At 40.8% G+C, this 24,183-nt stretch overlaps 2 protein-coding genes across 2 annotated transcripts; one reads left to right on the top strand and one right to left on the bottom strand.

Annotated features, from left to right (window-relative positions):
• Positions 1-92: 92 nt before the first annotated feature.
• On the bottom strand, positions 93-8,889 carry LOC110987576 (uncharacterized). The gene is made up of 10 exons (XM_022250417.2): positions 8,744-8,889; positions 7,883-7,934; positions 6,954-7,012; positions 5,869-5,948; positions 5,558-5,634; positions 4,997-5,067; positions 3,366-3,472; positions 2,692-2,756; positions 2,152-2,243; positions 93-1,495 (listed from the first exon to the last, which is right to left on the bottom strand). The coding sequence occupies exons 1-10, from the start codon at positions 8,805-8,807 to the stop codon at positions 1,335-1,337; spliced, it is 828 nt and encodes a 275-aa protein (XP_022106109.1). The 5' UTR covers positions 8,808-8,889; the 3' UTR covers positions 93-1,334.
• A 172-nt stretch (positions 8,890-9,061) lies between these two features.
• vps45 (vacuolar protein sorting 45 homolog) lies at positions 9,062-21,533 on the top strand. Its single transcript, XM_087137061.1, has 15 exons — positions 9,062-9,263; positions 10,172-10,306; positions 10,449-10,509; positions 10,864-10,943; positions 11,851-11,919; positions 12,457-12,594; positions 13,092-13,202; positions 13,597-13,731; positions 14,558-14,668; positions 15,754-15,921; positions 16,698-16,856; positions 17,351-17,458; positions 17,913-18,034; positions 19,021-19,152; positions 20,145-21,533. Exons 1-15 carry the CDS (start codon positions 9,171-9,173, stop codon positions 20,179-20,181), a joined length of 1,659 nt encoding a protein of 552 aa, XP_086993187.1. The 5' UTR covers positions 9,062-9,170; the 3' UTR covers positions 20,182-21,533.
• Positions 21,534-24,183: the final 2,650 nt, after the last annotated feature.

Genomic DNA, 24,183 nt, shown 5'->3' with positions numbered 1-24,183 from the left:
CCCAAATCTTGTATCCTATTTATTGCAGTAACTGTGAAATCAGTTCTTTCTCCAAGTACATATATGAAAATAAATTCAAATTGGAAACCTCATTCAAGAAAATATATCTAATTTCAGAAACATCCTGAACATAGAAAAACATTAAATTGTCACTTATTTCACTCAAACCCTAGGCAGCACTGCCTAAGTTCCAATATTTGATCGGAAATAAATGAAACTTTACAACACTATGTTACGTGCACTTAGTACTGATGTAATGGGGAAGTGATAATCAAAGTTAACTTCAGCTACAGTCCAGCACCAGGAACTGTTATAGTTCTACGTCCACCTTAACTCTTTGATAGGTCATTGAGCTAGTTGTAAATGTTGAAGTGTTCTGGAGGGTGGATCAAAGCAATAGCAGAGACAAAGAGTGATAAACTGCGGAAGACATTTAAAAAAACTAGCAGACTGATGATGAACATATAATCTTGACCCAAGGCCTTGTAATTTGACATTTGTTACCCATGCATACCCACGCTCAATATTTGATCACGAGAGTGCACAATTCTAATACAGGAGGATGACCCTGTGCTGTTCGGCATTGGATGTCAAGAGTCAAATGTAATTTTGAAGGCATCAATGCTCGGTGGCGAAACAAAAAGATTTCAGAACCAAACTAATGCACCGACTGACTTAAATTTCTCCAAAATGACATACATGTATAGGTCATTCTCAACTGAAGCTGAGGCTAAAACAACCTGCTGATCCAAAAGATTAACTGCAGTTGAGTTGCCCAGCTTGGAGGAAGTGTGCCAATAAATCATCATAGCTCAATGCCCTTCATTCCAAGGTTGATTTCAGATAGAAATAATTCCCATTTGTACCCTTTGACTAGGGACAAACAGAAAAATCTGACTAACTTCACAAGCTCTTTGGGTAAACAGGAAAACAGATGCTCTATCAGAGCACTTTTCTGCCACATCAAAATAGGGGTTGCACTTCTAAAAGGATGTTTTGCTGGTTACATGGGAGTCAACACAAAATGCATAAACACTTTTAGATGAACAAACTTGTATGACCTTAACTTTATAGACGTACAGAATTATAAATCCATTGTTAGCGAAATAGTAGAAAAATCAAATCAGTTCCATAGTTGAGCACGTTACCCTTCATAACTAGTGTAAGCTGATGAAAGACACCATACTTTTCCTCCCCAAATAATTTCATATTACAAGTAATACCAAAATATATCTTTGATCATAAAATAGGTACCTCTAGCTTAGCTACTGCCCTCAAGTACAGGCAGTCAGAATCTACAGGTGAGGTTTCGTTTGGCATAGGAGGAATGGTTGTCATTTTGCCACAATCATTTGACCTGCGATAAATGACGCCCCGGGATCGAGGGTCACTGGGGACGAGACATGGCCGGCTTCCACGCAAAGCATCTTGGGATACTCGTCGTCTCCAAAGTCCGACATGGCTTTGGCCTTTTCTTCCCATGGGTTCCACACAACTGAATACAGGTGACACACAAGAATGAATGAAAACGTGGAAATAGAAAATAAAAACAAAAAGAAACAGAGAGGAAACTTAAACACAGGTGTCACATGTACATGGACAGGACAATTAACGTACAATACATTGATGGGAAATTGACACAAACTAGATTACTGTGACATCTGATACAGGTGTTTCACAATAGTGTGCCTCCAACAGTTTGCAATGCATTGACCAATCACAGTGTGCGAAATCTGTTGACCCAGTGCGTGTGTTTGGAAACGGTTGACAGATTTCGCGCCTGGTGATTGGTCAACACGTTGCAAACTCTTGGAGGCGCACTATTGTGAATTGCCCGTATTGAGAAGATTTATCAGTAGAAGTTTTAGTGAACGAATTCAGTGTCAGGTTTTTGGTGGCAGATAGCAATAGATCTTTCAGAAATATTGAAGAGAAGAGTGCAGAAGAGAATGATTAAGTGATGCAAATCTTTCAGGTAAACTGGCGACTCTCATTTTATTATTATTATAAAAAGACGAAACAGGCAGAGTGAGAAAGCATAAAGGCTAAAGTGTACAAGTTGCCATAGAGCAACCCACACAAACCTGAAGTGTCAAGTAAAAATGATTCAATGAAAGGAGGTGAAAGGGTGAAAGCACTGTTCCACTTTACCAGTATCGGGTAAGTTGGTCTTCTTTATGATGACAGTTTTGCCTGTAGCCGTGTCATGGACAATGTGTCCACCTTGAGTGTTCATGTACACCCTTTGAAAACAGAACCATACAAGCATAAAAAGCAGCTATAAAAAGACGATTTGCTTACTGCGGACATGGCGTCAATTATGGATGTTTCCGATGTTGATTATGTCCTCTACACCAAGTCAGACTTAATGTCTGTATTGTGTGTAACCGAGGAACACTATTTCTTTCATGCTGGCATCAGTGTCTATGGCTATGTGACAATGGCACAGCCCTGTTGGAATTTTTGGCCCTTCTACCAAAAATGACCAGACAACATCAAGACTCTTTGTTTCCTGGCAAAAATAGCACTCCACTTATTTTAGTCCTCAGAAAGTTCCTGGACAGTACCAGGGGCTGGTAGGAGCTTTCAACTACGACATTTTCTTTGTAGATTTATGTAAAGTGATGTGATGTAATTCAGTTGTTAGAATCTGCCTGCAAATGGTGCATCTACAGCCTGACAGCCACTGACCTGTCATAGTTTTCAGCGACAGTCACTAGTTCTCGCTGCTCAGTGAAAGTTTGCCCATCATTGACCTGAGAGAATGACCAAATTAAATTGATTTCAGTCATTACTCTCTGACATTCTAAACAAAAACCAAACCATTTTTCAATTTCTGCCCACACTTTTGGTATATTCCTTTTAACTTTTCTGTGGCTTCTCTAACAGGAGAATGAAAACGTTGAACTCGTTTATTTTCCTAATCCGCTTGAACTGAAGTGCACCCCCAATTGGCGAAAGAAAGACAGGTGGTTACAAGCGGGTTCTTGCACGCATTCTGCATGTACACAAAGACCATATATGGCGGAATAAATTAGTTACGCGTATTTAGTGTTCTCTGCGTCAAACGCACATATACTAGTGCGCCTATGCAGTGAGTACCAAAAAAATATGCCCCGTTTTGTTCCGTTTGGAGTGGATAAGAAGGGGCTAACTTAAAATTGTTCAATCCGCTGTTGATACACCACAGAAACAAAAATTACTTCTTTAAAATATTACTTGGAGCACTGATACATTTTGAAGCACACCATATTTTACCTCCCTTTTCTTCGGGGGGAGGAGGTGTTAAAGCAACATGCATCGAGTTTAAAACATTTTCTTGTGATAAGCTGGTTTCAATAAATGTTCAAATTAGTTTATAGTACCTTATCAATGTACTGCACTCCCTTCAGACCACTGACTGTTGCCTTAGTTACGTCACTCACACCAAGGTAAGTGTGTAACAATGCTGTGAAACTGAAAGAATCCTCTCCTGGAAGATACAAACGTGATTACAACAGGTGCAAGTAAAGTGATGAACTAAGAACTACTATAATTCATAATGAAGAATACAGACCTATCAGCCCTGAGCTGAAGTGCACCCTAACCAGCAAAAGAAAGACAGATGGTACTAAGTTTTCCTACCGGGTTCTTGCTCGTGTTTGGCACACAAGCAAAGACCATGTATTCCAGACTAAATTAGTAGCGCGAACTCAGCATGCCCAGTGTCAAACGTACATGAACTTGCGCACCTATACACTGAGTGCGTACCAAACGACTTTCAATTTCATTCCAAAACATGCCCTCATTTGTTCCTGCTCAGAGCGGATAGCATAATGACATCAAGCTTACTGTGGCAGTGAGGTGGCCCCCATAGGAAAGAGCAACATGTAAACAATGTGTGATGTCATTTATGATATAAGGCAACTTGAGACATCACAAAGTCTTCATGAGTTAATCAAGAGCCATCAAATCTCATGTGAAGTCACAAGCTCTTCAAGCAAACTGTGACAAAGGCTTTCCTTTGTCACCGTTCTTTCCTTCAATGCAACAAAGAGAACTTTGGTAAGTGAATTCAGAAGAAATGTCTAGTGCTACATTGCATTTGTCTATTTTGCATCCTTTGCAGAGGCCTCATTAACATCCTGCACCACTATACGACATGTATCTATTATTTGAGTAGTTTACTTCACCCCATGTAGTTACTTATGGTAATTATTCATTTGATCTGAAACATAGTTATTGATGGGAACATGAATAATATATTGTGTTTCTGATTTTCTCTTAAATTTAAATAGCTTATTTGCTTGATAACTTGTAATATATGTGACCTGTCACGACAAAATGAGAGTAAAGTCGCATCTCCCTCTTTCCTAATTTGAGGGTTCAAAGTCATATTGAAGTGGAGGTCAATTGGGGGGTTTTATAATATTTGGAGAGAGTAACCCGTCTCCTATTGAATTCCAAATATTTTGCAGAATCCCATATTTAAAAATGTCATTTTCTCAGCAATTTGATGAAAACATTGATCTTGCCTAGTCTGAAATGCTGAAACAATGTCGGGAACAAAGATGCAAAGCTGCCAGAATAATGTTACATTGTCACCTTATACTTCTACCCTAAGTTTTCCATGTGCATGTATATGCCATTGGAAAGCTCTCTTTCTGCTGAATTAAAAAATACAAAAATCTCAGTTTTTGACAATTTGGACTTTCAGCTCATTTTGTGGTGACAGGTCACATGTACATATTAACCATCTAATTTATTAGTAACAGGTTCCAGATCTTGTACAAGCATTTGCCTTCATCTGGAATCCTCATATCATTTCTGTTACTCTGATATTATATTCGTGTGAATATTCTGTTTATGATATAGTTTAGGTAAAGTTTATTTATGATATGGAAATAAACTTTACCTAAACTATGCCTATCTAACCTAAGGAATGTTTATGTGTCAAATAAAATTCTAATCAGCTAAATGGACAAAACTTTTTTGCATTAAGGCACCAACAATTTACCTGTATTCTTCACGACAAAGTCACTGACAAATTCTGTTTCTTTAAGTGTCAAAGTGTAAGTAATCTTGAACCTGAAAAATCAAACACACACCAAATATAAACAGTTAATGGTAAATGATACATGCAACTTAATACCAAAACTTTTTGGTTTCGGTTTGCTTGGAGCAGCATTTCAAAAAGATAATCCTATCAGTTGTCAATGAATGTCCTTCATTTTAAGACAGAGCACATTTCTGTGCATTATAACTGCATGCTGTGAATCAATATGGTTTACTCACATACCCACACTAAGGCCATTTTCCAATACTCAACTTCGGCTCCGTCTCAGGCTTCAACTGTTTTTTTACTACCTAACTTTGAAGCTGTAAGCGCACTAATTAGTCTACTTGTGCCACAAAACATCAGATAAGATGTAAGAAAGCAAAAACTTACTGTAATCCAATTTAATTTAAATGCTTCAGGCCCACAATCGGGGATTGGTTTCGGGGACGAAGCCTGAGACGGAGACGAAGTTGAGTATTGGAAAACGACCTAGACAGAATGTTATCACTGACTGCTCACCCATGATTCCACATTTTCCTTGTTTCTTCATTATCTGTGAGAGTAAATACTGCACTCACGTCACCAGAGCTTTGGGTCTGAAAATTAAAAATATTAACTTTCAATAAAAAACTCTGCAAGGGTAAAACCAAACACAATTGCCAAAGGAACTGAGCTTCTTTTTTGCATTCTAAGCACTAATGATAATTATGACAATGACAAATTTCAATTTAATAACAATTTTTAAAGAATTTAAAAGAACTTCTGTAGTTTTTGCATTGTACCTAAGTGTTAACACAGAACATATAATCATTAATTATCTTCTGGATTACCTTAGGTGCTTGTTCCAACGTCCAGGTTGTAATTCTAGCAAATCCATGTTGGGGACCAAGATCCCATGGGCCAAACTGAGCTGTTCACAATGTAACAAATAATTTGGAAGTATATTTCCCGATCAAATTCACACTGAAGTTTATTTTGTACAAATATTGACGCCTCTGAATACTGTGTAAAATTTTAACTGATCAATCTCAACAAAGGATTGACATTGTTCAGTTTGTGCTGGCTGGCTGTGACAACCACATCGTTGGCGTTTTCATGAAGTGAAAAAAAATGAAATTGTTCGATCTGGAGTTTTTCATGCCATTTTACTTCCGTTGATCCAAAGAACAAATGAACAGAGTTTCAAAGCAAAATGTTACTTATTTAAACTGTTCACAAATAACTCACAAAAAGTTTGGTCTGAGTGTTTCTCTGTTTTCACGAAGTGACAAAAAGTCACATCAAAAAAACAATATGCACAATCCCGGCACGAGTCAGTGTGTGTGTACATGTGTGCGAACAATGTTGCACATGAACACCTGCACGCGTGTTGAAATGTAACAACTTTCTTCAAGCGCACATTCTTTTCATGAAGTGACAAAAAGTGTGTATAATGCAATAGGACAAAAATACAGACCTCCAGGTTTTCTGTTTTCACAAAGTGAAAAAACTTTTAGAAGTTTTATGAATGAATTATTCTTAAATTGAGACAATATATTTGCAACTAAGTATGGACTGGCATTTTCCAAGTCTTACACTTTATGACTTTGTGAAAACTTCCTCAATGTGCATAAAAGTGATTGACAATGTGTACTGAAAAGAATGGTATTTTCAAACGCTTTTCTCTCGGATTGATTGGCAAGATTTTGGGGTGTTTGTTTCTTCGTGAAAACATCGACGACACGATGAAGCAAATTTGCAAAGGGGGGGGGAATTGAAAAGACCTGACAGCAAAATGCTAAATACAAGAAGAGGAAAGATAAATTGCCCCAAAAAACTCAAAAGTTCAGCAGATTTTTTTCAAACAGACTGTTCATCTTGACATCTTTCTCTTTGATCTGTGGGATTTTGTTGATACTTTTGTACTCCTACTTACGAAAGCAAACTGGAATGCCACCTCGAATGGCCTTCTTGTTGTTAAACAGTGCCTTTTTACTGCATCAAAAAAAACAAAAAAAGAGAAACAGAAATTAATTTCTATCAAGTTAAACAATATATATTTTGGCCTGCATTCTGTGACCATTCCTACCTACGCATTATTTATGGACCCCACAAAAATTGTCTCGTCAATTAACACCACATCTAAACATTACACATGGACATCTTGTACAAAATGTGCAATCTGCATATATGCAAATGAGAAAAACTTTCAGCCAATGACAAGTTTTCTTTGGCCACACGCTGTTAGATGCAGTAGAAACAGGAGCTGTGTCCAGACACTCATCACAATCTGCAAAACCAAAACCATTTCTCATCATTTTCTCTATCTACAATCTGTTCACAACCTCTCAACTCTACCGTAATACTTGTTTTCCTCTATGCCAGATTTTAAGAGGAAAGTACCCAATGCACAATTACCATTAATAGGGGTATTGTTTGGGTGATTTCGACTGGACCAAATAGCCACATAGGCATACATGAAATAAACAGCTGCATTTCAATCACACAAACGCAGCCAATATTCACAATCCCGAACAAGTGCTCAAGTGCGCAGGTAACTTTTACTTCAGAGAAACACATGCACTCTTGTGCATCTGCAACAGCCCTTAGAAGTTTCAAAATGCTGTTTCCAAGCAGAAATTTACTTAGCCACCCTGCTACATAGCTCACAGCATGGGGAGATTTGCCACTTAACTAGGTCTGCAAGCTAACCCACACTGTGCTCTTACAACTTCACATACGCACTTGAGATGATGAAAAGTGCATTATGAAAATAAAGCTGGCCTATAATATCTGGTAGCTGGCTAGCTGAGGCTCTGTACATCACAACAAAACGATAGTCCCTTTAGTCTGTGTATACCGCACCTGACAAATAAAATCTCAGAGCCTTTGCATCTCCAGGATATCACTGTTGCACCTGCAAATGAAGTGAATGTAAACTTTTGGTGACTTTGCATCATATTTGATTAATTGACTGTCTGCAGTAGGTACCGTACAGTGACTGGTTGACAATTTTCAGCGATTGTGAACAATGACAAACAAAAAGCGTCATTTGAAAGTGCTTTTATTAGTTGAATTTGTTATAACTACAGAGCCCACATCTTAAATATTTCTTTGAAAACGTAAAGGAGTTAAGAAATATACGTCTGAACAAATCTGCAAATCGGGCTACACAAATATTCAAAAAGAAACACGAGTTCTATGATCTGACCAGAAACTACTTTTGGAAGTTTAACCAATAATATAAATAAATACATGTGTGTTACTTGCACACTGCTCATAACATACAATTACCAACATTACAAAAAAGTTGGGAGTGTCACCCTCCTGTCTACCCTTTCACTGAAACTGTCACTTGGTCAGCATGGCCTGGTCAGCTCATGGTCAGCTGAAGCAGGAATTGAGTTTGAGGTAAGGAAAAAGGGCAAAGAGGGGTTGGGCATGCATATTTGCATACAAATTAAATACGTTTCCTATGTATTCAACTGTTCAAGTGACGTTGCGAAGTCAAGTCATGGTCAAATCTCCAAGCCAAAGCCCCCATACATTTCCCTTGAAGTTTCGGTCCCATCCACTGCACTGCCCCTCCCCCGTATAATAATCCTGTATCCCGCTGCATATGCTTGCACTGTTGCAGTAGTTACCAAACCATCCACCACGGTTAATAATAGCAAATCGCACCTAATTTCTCAAAATGGCGTGAGACGGTGGTAAAGAATTATTTACCAAATAAGTGAACAGTAAGGCTCGTGTCTTTGCCTCGCTCAAGCAGAACACGATCGGCTGACATTTCTATAATTGAAAGTTTCAGCTAAAGAAAACAGCACAACACATCCAGTGATCCCCACACTTCACTTCCGCAAACTTATCTACACATATGCAGCCAGAAATGAAAAGGGTGAATCGACCCAGACTTCTCGCTTAAGATTTCAATATTGAAGAATAAATGGTACCCGTCTATTTCTCCTACTTATCAAAGTCCAGTTCCCGCCGCGCTACTCCAAATCTGTATAGTCGATTGTTGGGGAAAGATTGGTAAACGGCTCATACACATGTAAAAAACAACATTGCTCGGCTCACCCTATACGTATCGCGTATCGAGTTCGACTGCACGAATAAACAGGCTGATTTTGCCTGTAAGAGTAACATCAAGATGAATGTGATTCTTGCAGTAAAGCAATATGTTGCCAAGATGATAGAGGACAGTGGACCAGGCATGAAAGTGCTTCTTATGGATAAAGATACGGTGCGTCTTACATGCCAGTTTTGCACAGCCAGTCTATAGCATAGCCAATGCGAAAGGCGCTTGGCCCAGGCATTGCAACAGGACCTGTCATAGCAAAACTGTAATGCTACTGCAGGTGGTCCAAGTCATACATATTGCATGCCACTTGCTAAAGCAAGAGTACTATTAGTGCTAGTGCTAACTGCTGCAGATTGATATAGGCCTAATTTTTAAGTTCGGAGTAGGCCTAATTGCAGAATACCCTGTCACTGTAAAAAAAACGATCCCTGGAATGACTGGTTACATGGGTAGGCCCCCTACAAGGAGAAAACCTCTTGTGATGAGTGAGACACTTTGATCTGTACCTGGCTATGAGGTTGCTCATGCGGGTTGGCGGGGTATTCTGCAATTGAGCTTTAAATTCTGCCACAAAGCTAAAAGTTTTAGTAAAAGTAAGGCTTGCAAGCTCTGTATCTCTGTGGGCCTATCTGTCAATGTGTCATGTTAAATTGTAGGTTGTAAACTCATCAGGCAAGCTTTTGCTTTTATTAAGCCTCCTCTTTAATTGATTTTCCAATTTCCCTTTTCAACCTTCATGTTTGTCACAAGATTTGAGGGTCATAAACAAACAAATAAGTTTACCTTTTTAAACCAGTATCCGTGGGTAGACCTACTGAGCACCTTTTCTCTCTAACCCCTCACCCTAAAAATTAACAGGTACCCATTTATAAACTTAATATTAGTGTGTACGTGGGAGCAGAGCGGATGTCGGACCCCTCAGTTCTAGGGGTAATTATTGTGGTGGTCCAATACAGAGTCATTTGTTGATCCGTGGAGAAAATAAGTAGAGATGTTAGATTTGGAATGTGAATTCTGTCAAAGTTTACTGCACCGATGACTGTCATGACATTGGTGATTTCTTGTCTCAGATCAGCTATGTAAGCATGGTGTATGCCCAGTCAGAGATACTCCAGAAGGAGGTCTACCTGTTTGAACTTCTCAGTAATGGCTCGCGGGAACTGATGAAACATCTCAGATGCATCTGCTTCATCAGACCAACAAAGGTGGAAACATTCGTCAAATTTTTGGTGATTTAGTAGTCTAAACCTATTTGCTGTTTGCAGATTTTCCTTGTCTAAATATAGTCGGGACTGGTGCTTGGTTTTGATTTGGCATTCGTGTGCATTGTTTTTGACATGCATATAGGAAAACATCGAGCTTCTCTGCAATGAACTGAAGAATCCCAAGTACGGCATTTACTGTATTTGTAAGTGTCTTACATTTTCTTTTCACCTGTCTGAGGGAGTCTGTTTACTTAGCGTACGTAGGTATCAGGTCAAAAGTTCGTTTGATTTTCTTGGATAACATCAGTTATTGAAAATCAAGAGTCAGTTGAGTCGGATGTGCTGTAGACATTAATCTGGAGACGATTCTAATATTCAACCACTATGAATTGAATTTTGCACTGATTTAGAGTCATTCATTTAGGATTCAGGAATAGAACTGGAGGAATGGTCCAGTTGCGTGTTACCATCAGGAAATACGATCGTTAACTTTTTCCTGATGGTAACACGTTCACAGCACATCTTAGTGAAATGAAATTCGTCCCCTGAACTCACAGATTTCAGCAATGTAGTCAGCAAAAGTGATGTGAAGAGGCTGGCAGAGGCAGATGAACAAGAAGTTGTGAGAGAAGTCCAGGTACCATACTTAAACTCACTCTATCAAAATTTACAGTTTGGACGGTTTACACTCTGTATGTAATATGCATGTTTTCTTGCAAACAGATAAATCCTAACCAGATGGTATTGATGGCAATATTGATAAAAATATTTAGAAGTCACTCATTCTGCAATGATGTGGAAATTGTGGGTTTACCAAATGTTGCTGAGATTGATTATTAACCCTCCGATGGTTTTACAGCACAAATGTGCACAAGTGCCCACAGTCACTGGTGAGCATGTAGTTTCTATATGGAACTCAACTTGCACAAGTTCAGTGTGTACACAGTAGATTGCCAGCACAAAATGACCAAGGGTCTTTTGTGCAGTCCTCTTCACTGCATTTGGTTTACTGCACAATTATGCACGTGAAACAGTGAAGCACAGTTGTAGGGCAGTACAAAAGTGCAATCTGATATTCCTGTGAGGGACTGTTGGTGCAGTGCACAACACAACACAGCTGTGCTTCTTTGAGGTGTTTACCAAATGACCCAAAGAGTGACTTCAGCATAGGAGGGTTAATAGACCATTCTGATTTTGTCACAACTTGTATGGGCAGCCAGAGTCTCTAGAAATATCACCTTTTGGTCATGATTGACATTTGACCCATTAATTGTAAATAGGGTCGTATTTTCATTTCGTATTTAGTAGAACATGTATTATTATCTGGTGTTCTGATTGCTGCGTGGGATTTTTCACACTTTGTGAATTATTCTTTACTTTTGTTCTGATGGCCAACCATTTTTTTAGCAGCCACTTGGTGGGAAAACTTGACGACGACATGAAAAGAGCAGACCCTATATGGTGAATACTTGGTGGAGCCATGGCTGCTAAACTGTCAAATTATGCTACTTTGTAATTTGTTATTTGTTAACATTTGATTACAGGAGTTCTATGGGGACTACATTGCCGTTAGCCCACATGTCTTTTCCTTCAACATCGTTGGATGTTCACGGGTGAGTATAATGATGAGATGCTCTGTTGACCCACTCAAATTAAGCGACTTGGATATGTTGGAGTCTTCAGACTGCGTTTCTGGTCCCTAGTCATTACACTTTCTGAGCATACTTGCTGAGTTCAGCCATTTTCTGCAAAAAATGATACATTCCCAAACTTAGGTTGCTAGTTAGTTTCATGACATTGCACATAAGGAACAGAAATATTATCAACTTTCTCACCCTTTGTAAATTTTTTCTGACAAATATTGCCATTGATTTGTTTGTTGATGTGAAATTTATTTCAGGACTCATCTGTCGACTTACTCCCTACAAATTGTTCCTTGAATGCCTGAGACAAAAAGGTCATTCTCAAACCAAGAATTGCCTTCTGATATGAAAAATATAAAACATCATATGGGGGAATGTCAGAAATTAAATGTCACAGCACAATAGTCGTTCGTTATTTACCTAGTAGCATTGTACGTGTGTGATAATTTCAGATGCAGAAACTGCTTTGCGCTCAAAGATGTAAATGCCAATCACTTTTAAATACAGGGCAACATATGGAATTCAGGTGTCTTGAACAGGATTTGTGCAGGTGTGACGGCCGTGCTGCTGTCCCTCAAGAAATGCCCCATGATACGCTTCCAGAACTCCTCAGAACTGTCCAAACGACTGGCAGAAAATGTCAAGGTGAGCACAGACCGTGCTTAAGAAAGAAAGCTGTAGCAACATTTACGTTTTGTGGCAGTTTTGAGGCTCACATGCATGGTTGCAGATAGGAGCAGATGTACGCGACCAAGATTCTAATGTGTGGTTTGAGGATAAATTTTAAATTGATGGAAGAAAGACCGTGTCTAAACAGAAGTACCCAATGAAGTAAGCATATCTGGAGCTTATAGCTCCTTTATCCTTTGAGAAAAGTTCTTGGGAAATTAGCTTTTCGGTGAAGAGTGTCACATTTACCCATTTGCTCGCATTAAAACCCTCCCATGCAAAGATGCATTCTCAACACAGTTGGCCTATCAGTCAGAATCACTCAAGTGACATATGGCATGTGTATGTACTGTACAGGGGAAGTGAAAGGAATTTTTGACTGTTTTTGAGGGTTACAGCAAAAGGAGGGTTAAGAGAATGCGGGGAACTCGTACATCTTTCCCAATTTGTCTTGTTTGTTTCTTGTCATCCAGCAAGTAATATCCAAGGATGCTGGGTTGTTTGACTTCAGGAGGACGGACGTGCCTCCTCTTTTGCTCATACTGGATCGGCACAGTGATGCGGTTACACCCCTCCTACACCAGGTGAGCCGTGGAGCAGATGTCTGATACTGTGCGTGTCTTGATACTGGTGATTGAGAGAACTCGGCCGACCTCTGTGAATTTCTATGCAATGGATTGACAGGGAACCGGCCCAATTAGTTCTAGGGGACAATGTCGATAATACCTCTAAAAAGCCTGATATGAATAATATTTTAAAGTAGGCCTGCACCTGTTCATGTACAACGGTTTGTTTCATAACCACACGTGTAAATATGTAATCTGTTATTGCCACCTCAGCATCTGGGCCTAGAGAAAGATGTTCCAACCACTGTAATAAAGGTTATTGTTAACCCACATCTATATGTATGGGCATTTGTGTTACATTATCCATGTGCCCCTAGGAATGTTGGTTTAATCCAATTGGTTTCCTTTTCAGTGGACATACCAGGCTATGGTGCACGAGTTGCTCGGTATCCGTAATAACCGCATTGACTTGTCCAAAGTTCCTGGCATCAGCAAGGACCTACAGGAAGTGGTGTTGTCTGCTGAACAGGATGAGTTTTATGCCGCGGTATGGCAGTAATGTTTGTGTGTGACGATAGGGATCCAAAGCTACATAGAATTGATAGACCCGTAGACGATAATGCAGAGCTGTATCCCGAGGTCTTGTGTGACATAGCGTATGATGCCATTTTGTCTCCAAAGTATTGGGTTGTTGACTGAGGATAGGGTTTCACTAATCGAGTAGAAAATGACAGGGCTTTGAGGTAACAATGCAAATGACAGATTAGAGTTGGATGATTGATCGTTTTGTGCACCAACATGCGTGCAGACTTTGGAACCAAAATGGCTTCTAATTTGAAGTTGTTCATTCCGTAATAATGAAACTTACAGGGGTGCCTGTATCAACAAAACGTGCTTAAAAGTCTGCACAATTGTATATGTTTCCCCATGCTTTGGCAATTTCCACACCTGGGCCAAGCCTACAGCTTATCTCTCTTCTTACCCTGAAAGATTTTGTACTTCAAATTATTGATTAATAGAGTTCCACATTGCAAAAGCTGAGCATCTGCACTGCCAGCATTATGCAAAAATATTCCCTGATGTCGTCACTGTAATAATGTGGTTAGGGACTTGATTCCAATGCAGAGCAAAGTCAATGCAGTTACACCTACATGTAGTTAATGTTTCAGTATTTCTGTTTATTGTTTAATAGAAATTGCTCTAAACAAGTCAATCAAGCTTGAGTTGGGAGATGAATATTTAGATATTGAGTTTTATACCAGGACTCTGTATTACTGTGGGCTGTATTGCTCTCAGTGACGTCTGTTAGAAAACAAACTTTCTGATACAGTACAAATTGTTACTGTTATTGCCTTCCCTCCCCCTTCACACAGAATCTCTACAACAACTTTGGTGAAATAGGCGCTCGGATCAAGGAGCTGATGGAGGAATTCCAGAAGAAAAGTCAGAGCACCAAGAAGATTGAATCCATTGCCGACATGAAGGTCAGTAAATGGAGCATGGGTTGGATCTCTGTGTACCCTGTGCAGGTAGCACGCCCTCTCTGGCAACATTGTGACAGGGTTGGCAGACGTTTGCGCAGCATCGCCATGGTGTGCTGCACCCTTGGAAAGCCCCTACGGCCTTGTGCACTGTGCTACCTCCAGGGTTGCTTGTGGCTTCCAGCCATGCCACTTTTTGGCTCTGGTTACAAAGTGGTTGACTAGAAGGTCCATCCATCCATTGTTCAGGTGATGTGTGCTGAATTATAGTTAACTATACTCACCATCTGAACTCACCTCTTCGTGTGGATCAGCTGCACTCACCATTTTCCACGTCTCTGCGTGCCATTGCAACATGGAAATCCTTTCAAAAGTCTGTACCACGTGAACTGTCTCATTCCTGATTCCTCAGTTGCATGACTGGGCTTTTGAATAGTGTACAAATTACGATGTCACATCATAATGTAAGTAATACGAGGATAGGTTCTAAAAAGTACCCCCACAAAGGAGATGAAAGATAATTGATTTGAACTCACATCATGAGCAGTGTGATAAATAGCGATATTTGAGAATAGAGTGGAACGCTGCTATAACAAACACGACGGGGTCCACGCTAAATGTTTGGTACCGCGGTCGCTCAGTATAGCGAAATTAACTGCAGAATGTTTCGTTGCCATGTTGAATAGCGCCCCCCTCCTAACTGAAGTGCACCCTCTTGTGATACTGTGATTCGCTGTTTTTGTGATGTTTTGCCGTTGCATTCACGTTTGAGGTTTCTAAAAATGTTTTTGTTAATTATTTTTGTTTTTTGTTAAATTTTGAGTTACAAAATTGATATTTAGTTTATCCAAAAGTCGTGAAGCTACCGCTCGGGATCAATCTCTGATGCATGCTGTGGTGAATCTTGGTTGATTTGCAACTGCATGATGTTCGTTCGTGCACAAAATATTGGGAGCCAAGGACGATGTTCGGTACAGCCGAATGCTTGGCATAGCGATGTTCGGTACAGCGACGTTCCACCGTAGTGGTATTTAAGTGTAAAGAAGGAAAAGAACTGAACTTCTCAGCTGCCACCTTGCAATCCACAGGCATTTGTGGAGAACTACCCCCAGTTCAAGAAGATGTCCGGCACGGTGGCCAAGCATGTGACTGTGGTCGGTGAGCTGTCCAGGCTGGTAGGGTTGTACAACCTGCTGGAGGTGTCGGAGGTTCAGCAGGAGCTAGCTTGCCAGAGTGATCACAATGAAGCCCTCAAGGTATGTAGGTGAGAAGCGTGTTCCTGACAAGTCCAGGAACTCTCATGTTGAGGGAGGAACCTCAGAGTGATGATGAAAGAATCGGGCAAATATTGTATGAACTCATTGTTTTTAAATAAGGCCGGCATAGTGCTACTGGCATTACTAGGGGCCTTCCTGATTCAGAGTGATTGTGTGCCCTAATTACTTGGCAACTTGTATGCCTTTTCTATGACAGTTTCGGTTGGGTAGGATTGCTTTAACTCATTACAAGATCTTTTCGTAAAAGTTGAAACAGGTGCATTGTGGAACTCTGATTTTAAGTGTGGCTGCTGAAGGGAGGCTGTGTGGTGTTTAGTCAGCTTTTGAATGACAAGTTAAAAAACTTCCTGACTGAAGCAGCATCAAAATTAAAGCAAGATTTAAATGTTATCTTTCCTTGCACAACTCCTGAAAAATAATACCATTTTTCATTGGTGGTAGCCATGTCACCTTGATGATTTGGATTTTTCAATGGGCCATCTTTAAATCGTTAGCAATGCAAAAAATGCAATGATTTTACAATTGTATGTATATCACTACTGCAAGTAAGATGAAACTGTTCAGATTTGTAGTGAGAGGGAAAACCCCAGATAAATTTTCCAGGGAAGACCCAGAGAGTCAGGTAGGGACCCAAAACCCAAGCTTAATGTCAGCCTGGATGGGATTTGAACCAGGGCTGCATGAAAAGTACCACTCTGCCAACCGCACTCTTTGGATTTTGATGCATCAACGCTTGCCTTGCTTTGACTTGGCAGAAAGTGCGGGGCCTGATCACGAGCGACAGAGTGAGGGAGCTGGATGCCTGCTGTCTGGTGGCGCTGTATGGCCTACGGTACGAGCGGCATAGCAACAATGACTTCATGACATTACTGGGCGCGCTCACAAGGAGGGGAGTCAGTGAACGAAATAAAAGGGTAAGAAAAGTGAGGAGAAAGGGAAAGTTGATTGTCATTGATTAAATAGGAAAGTTGATGGTCCATGATTAAATAACGGGGATTATTTTGAGAGGGAAGAACGTCAGGTAAATCTTGGAGAAAAGGTACATGTGTAAGGTTTTACATTATTTGTAAGATAATGTGTTTAATTTACATTGATTCTCAGAAGATTGGCATTGATTTTGGAAATTGAAGAAAGGAAAGAGTACCAAGTATTACAAGTGAGTGCAAACTTGGGAGGAATTCCACAAAAAGTCTGGGCACCGTTTGAAATGTCAAGTCAACGGACTGGTTTGATTTTTTTGAATGGACACGCACCCTTGAAAAGAGAGCATATGTATGAACTTACTATTCGCTGACACCTCCTTCAGACCTTGCAGGCTTCACTGACCTCTCAAATGCTGCCGGTGTGCTGTCCAGCATAAGTTTTTTAAGGCCGTTATATGATACAGGCTTTATTTTTCTTAATCCAGTTGGTTAGGGCTGTTGTAGAATATGGCGGGGAGAGGGCGAGAGGAACTGACCTGTTTGGACAGAACAACCCGATCTCCAGGACGAGGAGGTTTTTTAAAGGATTAAAGGTAACTCAGGCTGGCCCCGAATCATTGGCATACATTCATTCTTAAAGATCAGCCAATGGTGTCATCAACTAGATCCATGTAAAGTCATGGAGTTTTGAATGAGCTAAAGCTCACTAGCTTGAGGCTCCTAGCAAGATTGATAAATTTGAGATTAAAAGGAGACAGTAGCCCCTCCAATCAACACTGTATATCTTCTCCCCTCCAACTCAAGTGGTTTTATTTTATTCAAAAGCTCCCTACATTTAATCACTGTTTCCTGAAAAATATTTTTAAAAACCGTCAACCTTGAAAGGATGTAGACTCTTTAGAATTTTTCACTGAGGTCCCCGTGAGTTTTTTAATGTTACAAGTAAGCTTATAAGCTTAAGGTGGCATGTGCATATTGCCTTTTAATAGATTGTGAATCAGTGATAACTCTTGTTGTTGCTCTTGTGAACCTAATTTTACTTCACAGGGTGTCGAGAACATCTATACCCAGCACACACCATTGCTACAAGAGACATTAGATCAACTGATCAAAGGCAAGCTGAAGGAGGGAAGCTATCCCTACCTGGGCCCAAGCCAGCTCAAGGACAGGTTGGTAGCTTGTGCTTGCCCAAATACGTAGGTAGAGATGGCTTCAGTTTGGGAGCTATCCCAAACTGGGCTCAAGCCAGCTCAAGGACAGGTTGGTAGCTTGTGCTTGCCCAAATACGTAGGTAGAGATGGCTTCAGTTTGGGAGCTATCCCTAACTGGGCTCAAGCCAGCTTAAGGACAGGTTGGTAGCTTGTGCTTGCCCAAATACGTAGGTAGAGATGGCTTCAGTTTGGGAGCTATCCCTAACTGGGCTCAAGCCAGCTTAAGGACAGGATGGTAGCTTGTGCTTGCCCAAATACGTAGGTGGAGATGGCTTCAGTTTGGAAGCTATCCCTACCTGGGCCCAAGCCAGCTCAAGGACAGGTTTGTAGCTTGTGCTTGCCCAAATAGGTAGGTAGAGATGGCTTCAGTTTGGGAGCTAACCCTACCTGGGCCCAAGCCAACTCAAGGAGAGGTTCCCCATACTTGCACAATTGCTCAGGTTGAATTTATTACAGTTCTCAATGAAAATGCTGCAATGAGGGAATAGTTTGCTACTCATTTATGACGTTTGGCCAAGGATCTTGAAACTCATAGACAAAGCAAAGTGGAAAGGTATTGCATCTATTTGCCAATTCCGACAAACTAATTCTGACAATTCTTTAGGAAATTCTAAATTCCTACAGTTCTTTTTTTTCCACATTTTTAAAAAAACATTCTGAAGAAACCGTTTGGATATTATCCCATAAAAAATTTACTTTTTAAGAATTTGGAATGGAAAAAAGATTCAAATTAAATCATGTGGTAATTCAGTTTATAAAGTTAAAAAGTGTCCCATAGAGTGCATTCGAAAAATATTTCAAGGCCTGATGTAGGGGATTTCACACCATTGCCCTTTGAAATATCATGGTTACGTCATGAACCTTCAAATGCATCAATTTCCCCCCTCCATGTCCATTTTGCCAACCACCATTATGTTTTGTATTGACCCCTTCTCTTTCACCAGACCTCAAGACATTGTCGTGTTTATGATAGGAGGGGTAACCTATGAGGAAGCCCTCGCAGTTCGCAACATCAACCAGGCCAACCCCGGAGTACGGGTTGTCCTCGGTGGAACCACAGTACACAACTCACAGACGTAAGTTTACCAAGAGTGGTAAATTTTTGTCAGGAAGATTTCTGGCCCTTCATCAATAAACAGTCCACTGGTCTAATAATGTAATTGAGGGTTTTACTAAGTTACTGCCGAGTTTCTGACTCAAGTGTCGTCTCTGACACTGCAACAGCCAGCATGTATATGATGTTCATTCTGAATAAAACCACTCAGAGAACATCTTGGGGCTAATAGCACACAGTTTGATGGTCGTCGAGCAGAACACGTCTCCATAACTCCATAGTAACGGAGGTAAAAAATTAGGCCGGAGACGAAGCAGAGATTTGGAAAACCCCCATTTGTTAGCACGTCAGCCTGTGGGGTACACTCTCCACACAGAGTAGGCTGGAGCATTTAATGTCCCACTGGCAGAGGCTTTGAATGGAATGATATGGAAAGGTACTCTTTTGCTCAGTGTCAGACGATAAGCTTGGAATTCCTTGTGTTTGACAGCTGTTCACCATGGGAGAAAAAAACACAGATTTTGCTCACCAACATGACCGCTGAGCTTGTGTGGGTTGCCTGACTGTTCAGACTCCGGTGGTCAGTTACAAATGACAGAATTAAGTGTCGGTTTCATATGCTGCGTTGCTTTGTTGCATGTTATGCGCTGTTCAAAACGTGGTAGGAAAGCATGCCGAAGGACTCCAGCCTACCGTAATTGCAGTTTCTGAGCTTAACGGGGTCTCCCACATGAAGCATTCAATAACCATGGCAGTAATTACCTTGAGCATAACCTGATGTCGCACTGATGACTTGGCACGCTTTGCTGCGACAGAAAATCATTAAACTGTTACAAAATTAAATGATTGAGTGAAAACCTGTTTTCCCAGCAAAATGTTCAGTAATCATGGTGATGAAGAAAGACCTTGGACCCAACCTAATGTCGTACTTCTGGCGTGCTTTGCTGTAACAGAGAACTTTGTTGCTGCAGTGAAATAAAATGATTTGACTGATGACTGTAATTTTTGGTGCAGGTACCTTGAGGAGGTGGCTCTAGCCCAGCACCTGTGAGGCATTCCCCCTGAAATATGTTGACACAGCTCACACATGAGAGGTAAACGTGTTGATTCTGCGTAGGTTCATTTCAGAGATATACTAAGATGTGGCTATCCTACATGTACATATGAGGAGAAATATCCTTTTTGTCCCAGCACAAAATTCCAAATTGGGCCATATGTAGTACTTGGGCTGTACTTGAACATGAATTCTGTCCCCAAACAGCATGCTTTGCATGCTTGTTCCATATTTGTTTCAGATACATAGACACACAAACATGCAGAGCTCTGCACGTTATATGCCAAGTTACTCTTCCTAAGAGTCTGAAGTTCCAAATTTAGCCATTTTCAGCACATGGACTGGATTTTACCCACATATATATAGTTAATTCCTTTCGTATGTTTACAAAGAATACTTCCATGCTGAGTTGCACCAATATATGACTGTATTATTTATTTAACCACATGTATATATCACACTGATTCAATGAAATATCTTGCTTGTTCAAATGTATTTTTAATTGGTATCGCTGAGTAGATACATGTATATTTGTAGCCACATTAAGTTGTTACTGTATCTTGTAATCATTTGAAAAAAAAATGGCATTCACATTTATTTGAGTCAAAAAATTATAATGTCATTGGAAGAAATGAAAACATAATTCTTGATGCTGAAAATAATAAGACTACTTACTTCCAGTTGTTGAAAATTGCATGTCTGTACTGTTGTTGAGTAATTTAATCTAACCATCCATCATTCAAGTCACATCTGTCATAGTTAAATGTAATTGTCAACCAAACTTGCCCTGAACTGTCACCATTGCTAACACGCTCGCTCCAGTACAGACAAATCAGATGAGATGCCATTCCGAGGGGCCATTTACACTCATGCACCTGTCTCAATCTGAGTGCGCGTGCCCTTTAGCAATTGACTATTGTTTATTAGTCAAGGAGGAAGTTCACATGCTTGCATTGCATGCGTGTGATGAGGATGGCCCCATTATAATGGCGTCTAATTTTGGTCATCGGATTTGTCAATAGTTTGCTGTGCTTCAGGGTTTTTTCCAAGACTCTTGTGGTTGTAACCCTCCATTGAATCTCTATGTATCAATTTTGTGTTTCTTTGCTTGGCTTATTATAAGCAAAAACCATCCATAAAATTATACATGTATACAGATCTATTGGACGTGATAAAAAAAAATACTTGAAGATGTTTCGTAGATATGCTAGGCTTGCATGGTATTTTTAAAGAAGCAATTAACTCATCAGGAGAGTTCACCTACAAGATTGTATATGAAGTAAATCACTGTTTAATCTTTCCAGTTCTGTCAGAACCTGCAACAATAAAGAATGAACTCTGTGAATCCACCTGCTAATAATGGTGGACAAGTCATTATAAGTGTTAATTAAACCACTTCCTGCGGGGGCAGTTATCAATGTGGGTGATGCGGGGCCGGGATATTTATCATTTTTTTCTGTTTTCAAAATTCTTTAAAACTTCCTATCTTCATTTACCGTATAATATAGCTGTTTACCGGACACTAACAAACACGTGAAGGACTGTCTGGTCCATGCTTGCCTGACAAAATCTATTGACGCCTGAGAATTTCAGCCAGGCCTGCAGCCTTGTAAAAAGAGCCCGGAGTGTGCGGCGCTATATAACTGTCTTTTGTACACGAACCTGGCTCAGTGTGCTGCTGACCTCTTTTCAATAGGGGCCAGATTAGCATGCAGCGGTGCTGTGTGGCTTATCGCTGCGGAAGTGGAGTGCATTTGTCCCTGGTGGTAATCCGCTCGCTCTAAATGCCCCAAACCGTGGCATACTATTTCAAAACAAGGCTGGATTATCTCCACTTTTGAGAGTGAAAAATGTCGGTAATTCCCAGCAGCCTGGTCTTTTGTTCCGAGTACGGTCTTTTGTTCCAAGGCCCTGTTCCCTTCGTCCGAGGTCGGAGACCCCGGCCACGCATATAAAGCATTACGTGTCCGGATCTGGAATCCCCTGCAGGAAGTGGTTTAACATATTTCCTCACTCGTGGTCCTTTGCTTATCCCCGCTGCCCTATTGTGTGGTGGAAATACGTCATCGTTGCAGACGCTCAATCGAAGCATTTTGAATTACTTACCATCTTATCGACACATCAACATTCAGTGCACAGGTGTCATGCACACACGGTGGGGCGGTAGCTAGGGACGAGTGAATTACGGCGAGTATGCCCACTCGCCCCTCCCCCCATTGTAAGAACGTGTCGTAATTTATTGATACAAAGGCATACACGCTGTACAGTTTCCATAGAATTAACCGTGGATCTCGAGACGGATGCTTGCGCTCAGACTACGAGGTTTGAACCCACCGCACTCCATTGTGCTTCACTGAAGACAGCATTTATAGTCAAGGGCAACTTTACCCGTTGGCAATAGCCGGGAAGCAAAGATTACCCGCGATACAATGGGGAGAATTTGATTTTCCATGAAAGGACGCAAACGCAATGCGAAATTCATTGCCCATCATGGAAGTGGTACCCTGCACAAATCGAATCCTTCCAACAGTTCTTGGACGTCTCTGCCAAAAATTAAAATATTGATCAGCGAAGTGAAGGCTCCTTTTAAGGAAGATAGAAATTGGCAAGTGCAAGGGTCCCAGTCAAATTGTAGGCCTACGCCTTGAACATTCGGGATGTAAATATTAATCTCATCTACATCTGTTTTTGAGTTGATATCGGAGAAGCGACTGAATGCGAACATCATTTCCTTGTTATTTCGGTAACTTTTGCTAAATGTATCAGATATCAGCAGATGTTGATTCATTCACGTACCGTTTCATACACCGTATTTCATATTTATCCATATATGGGATCTCCAAAAGGCCATCAGCATTTATAATTTCCACATCTACATTTCGTAAGCCTTGTAAATGTGCCAAGGGTGGATCCAGGAATGGGGGGGGGGCAAAATCTAAGAGGATTTTGCCATTTCATATTTCTGCTCTTTTCGAGGCTAGAGGCCAACTTTTTGTGTTTTACTTACTGCATGTGGGGAGGAAGTGAAAGGGTTTCAGAAATTCGTCCGAAACAAATCAAACATTTTGCCTCTTTTTGGCATTATCTCATTCAGATCCGCCGTGGGATGTTGCAAGACGATTCCTTATTAAACAAAACAAAGAGTAACCAATAAGAAAGACCAAACGTACCAAGCGACTGTTTTGAACCACTGCCCAATTAAGTGGCTTAACCCGAACTACTTTCTTTTCGAACGTCTCGGTATGTGCAGGTGTTCAATAGGCAATTGAGACCGTGCAAATTTTCACCGAGGTGAAACTGCATGAATTGTACAACTAAACTCACTTCTCAAGAATGCATTTAGCGCACCGCCACACTTTGGTGACATGTATTGGCTTGATTTAATTTCTTTGTTTATTCGCCAGTTTTTGAATTTTAAGTGACCCCTGATGGACACGGTATGTAAGGGATAACAATGCATGTATGACGCGACAGAGGGCGCTAGGCATAGGCGTGATGCGAAGTTATAGATGGCGCTCTGCCCAATAACGAGGTATAATTATATGCAACCATACGTACGTATGAAACCAAACCACGGTGGCTGTGTTAGCTCCAATAACAGAGGCAGATGTTAGGCACGCTTAGCAAGTTAACAGTGTGTTAAGCCAAAGCGGTGCATAGGCTCCGCCTTTTGCGTAGGGCGATTGGTTAACGGAAGTCACTGCTTGGTCACATGTAGCGCGCGGGCGCAGGCGTAGTCGCGGCAGCAGCCCGCTTGCGAGGCTATATAAGGCGCAACGGGAGCGTGGATCCGGCCGGATATGTGACAGCGAACGTTGCATTTGGTTCGATCCTGCGTAGTACCCCGAACTGTGGTTTGAGCAGAGCAAGCAACTGAGCGGGCGTGTATGTAAGACCCTAGTACGTTGGGTCTTTGGCGTGGTTAGTTCCTAGTGCCAAGTGGTGCGTGTGTCGTTGAGGGGCTTGGTGGGTTGAAGGGCTACCTGCTGGTGCGGTAAG

This window comes from Acanthaster planci, linkage group LG05, assembly GCF_054643075.1.
Source record: "Acanthaster planci isolate LZ-2023a linkage group LG05, COTS_SCS, whole genome shotgun sequence".
NCBI lineage: Eukaryota > Metazoa > Echinodermata > Asteroidea > Valvatida > Acanthasteridae > Acanthaster > Acanthaster planci.
The sequence above is the reverse complement of the archived record's forward strand: the minus strand, read 5'-3'. Positions and strand labels throughout refer to the sequence as shown.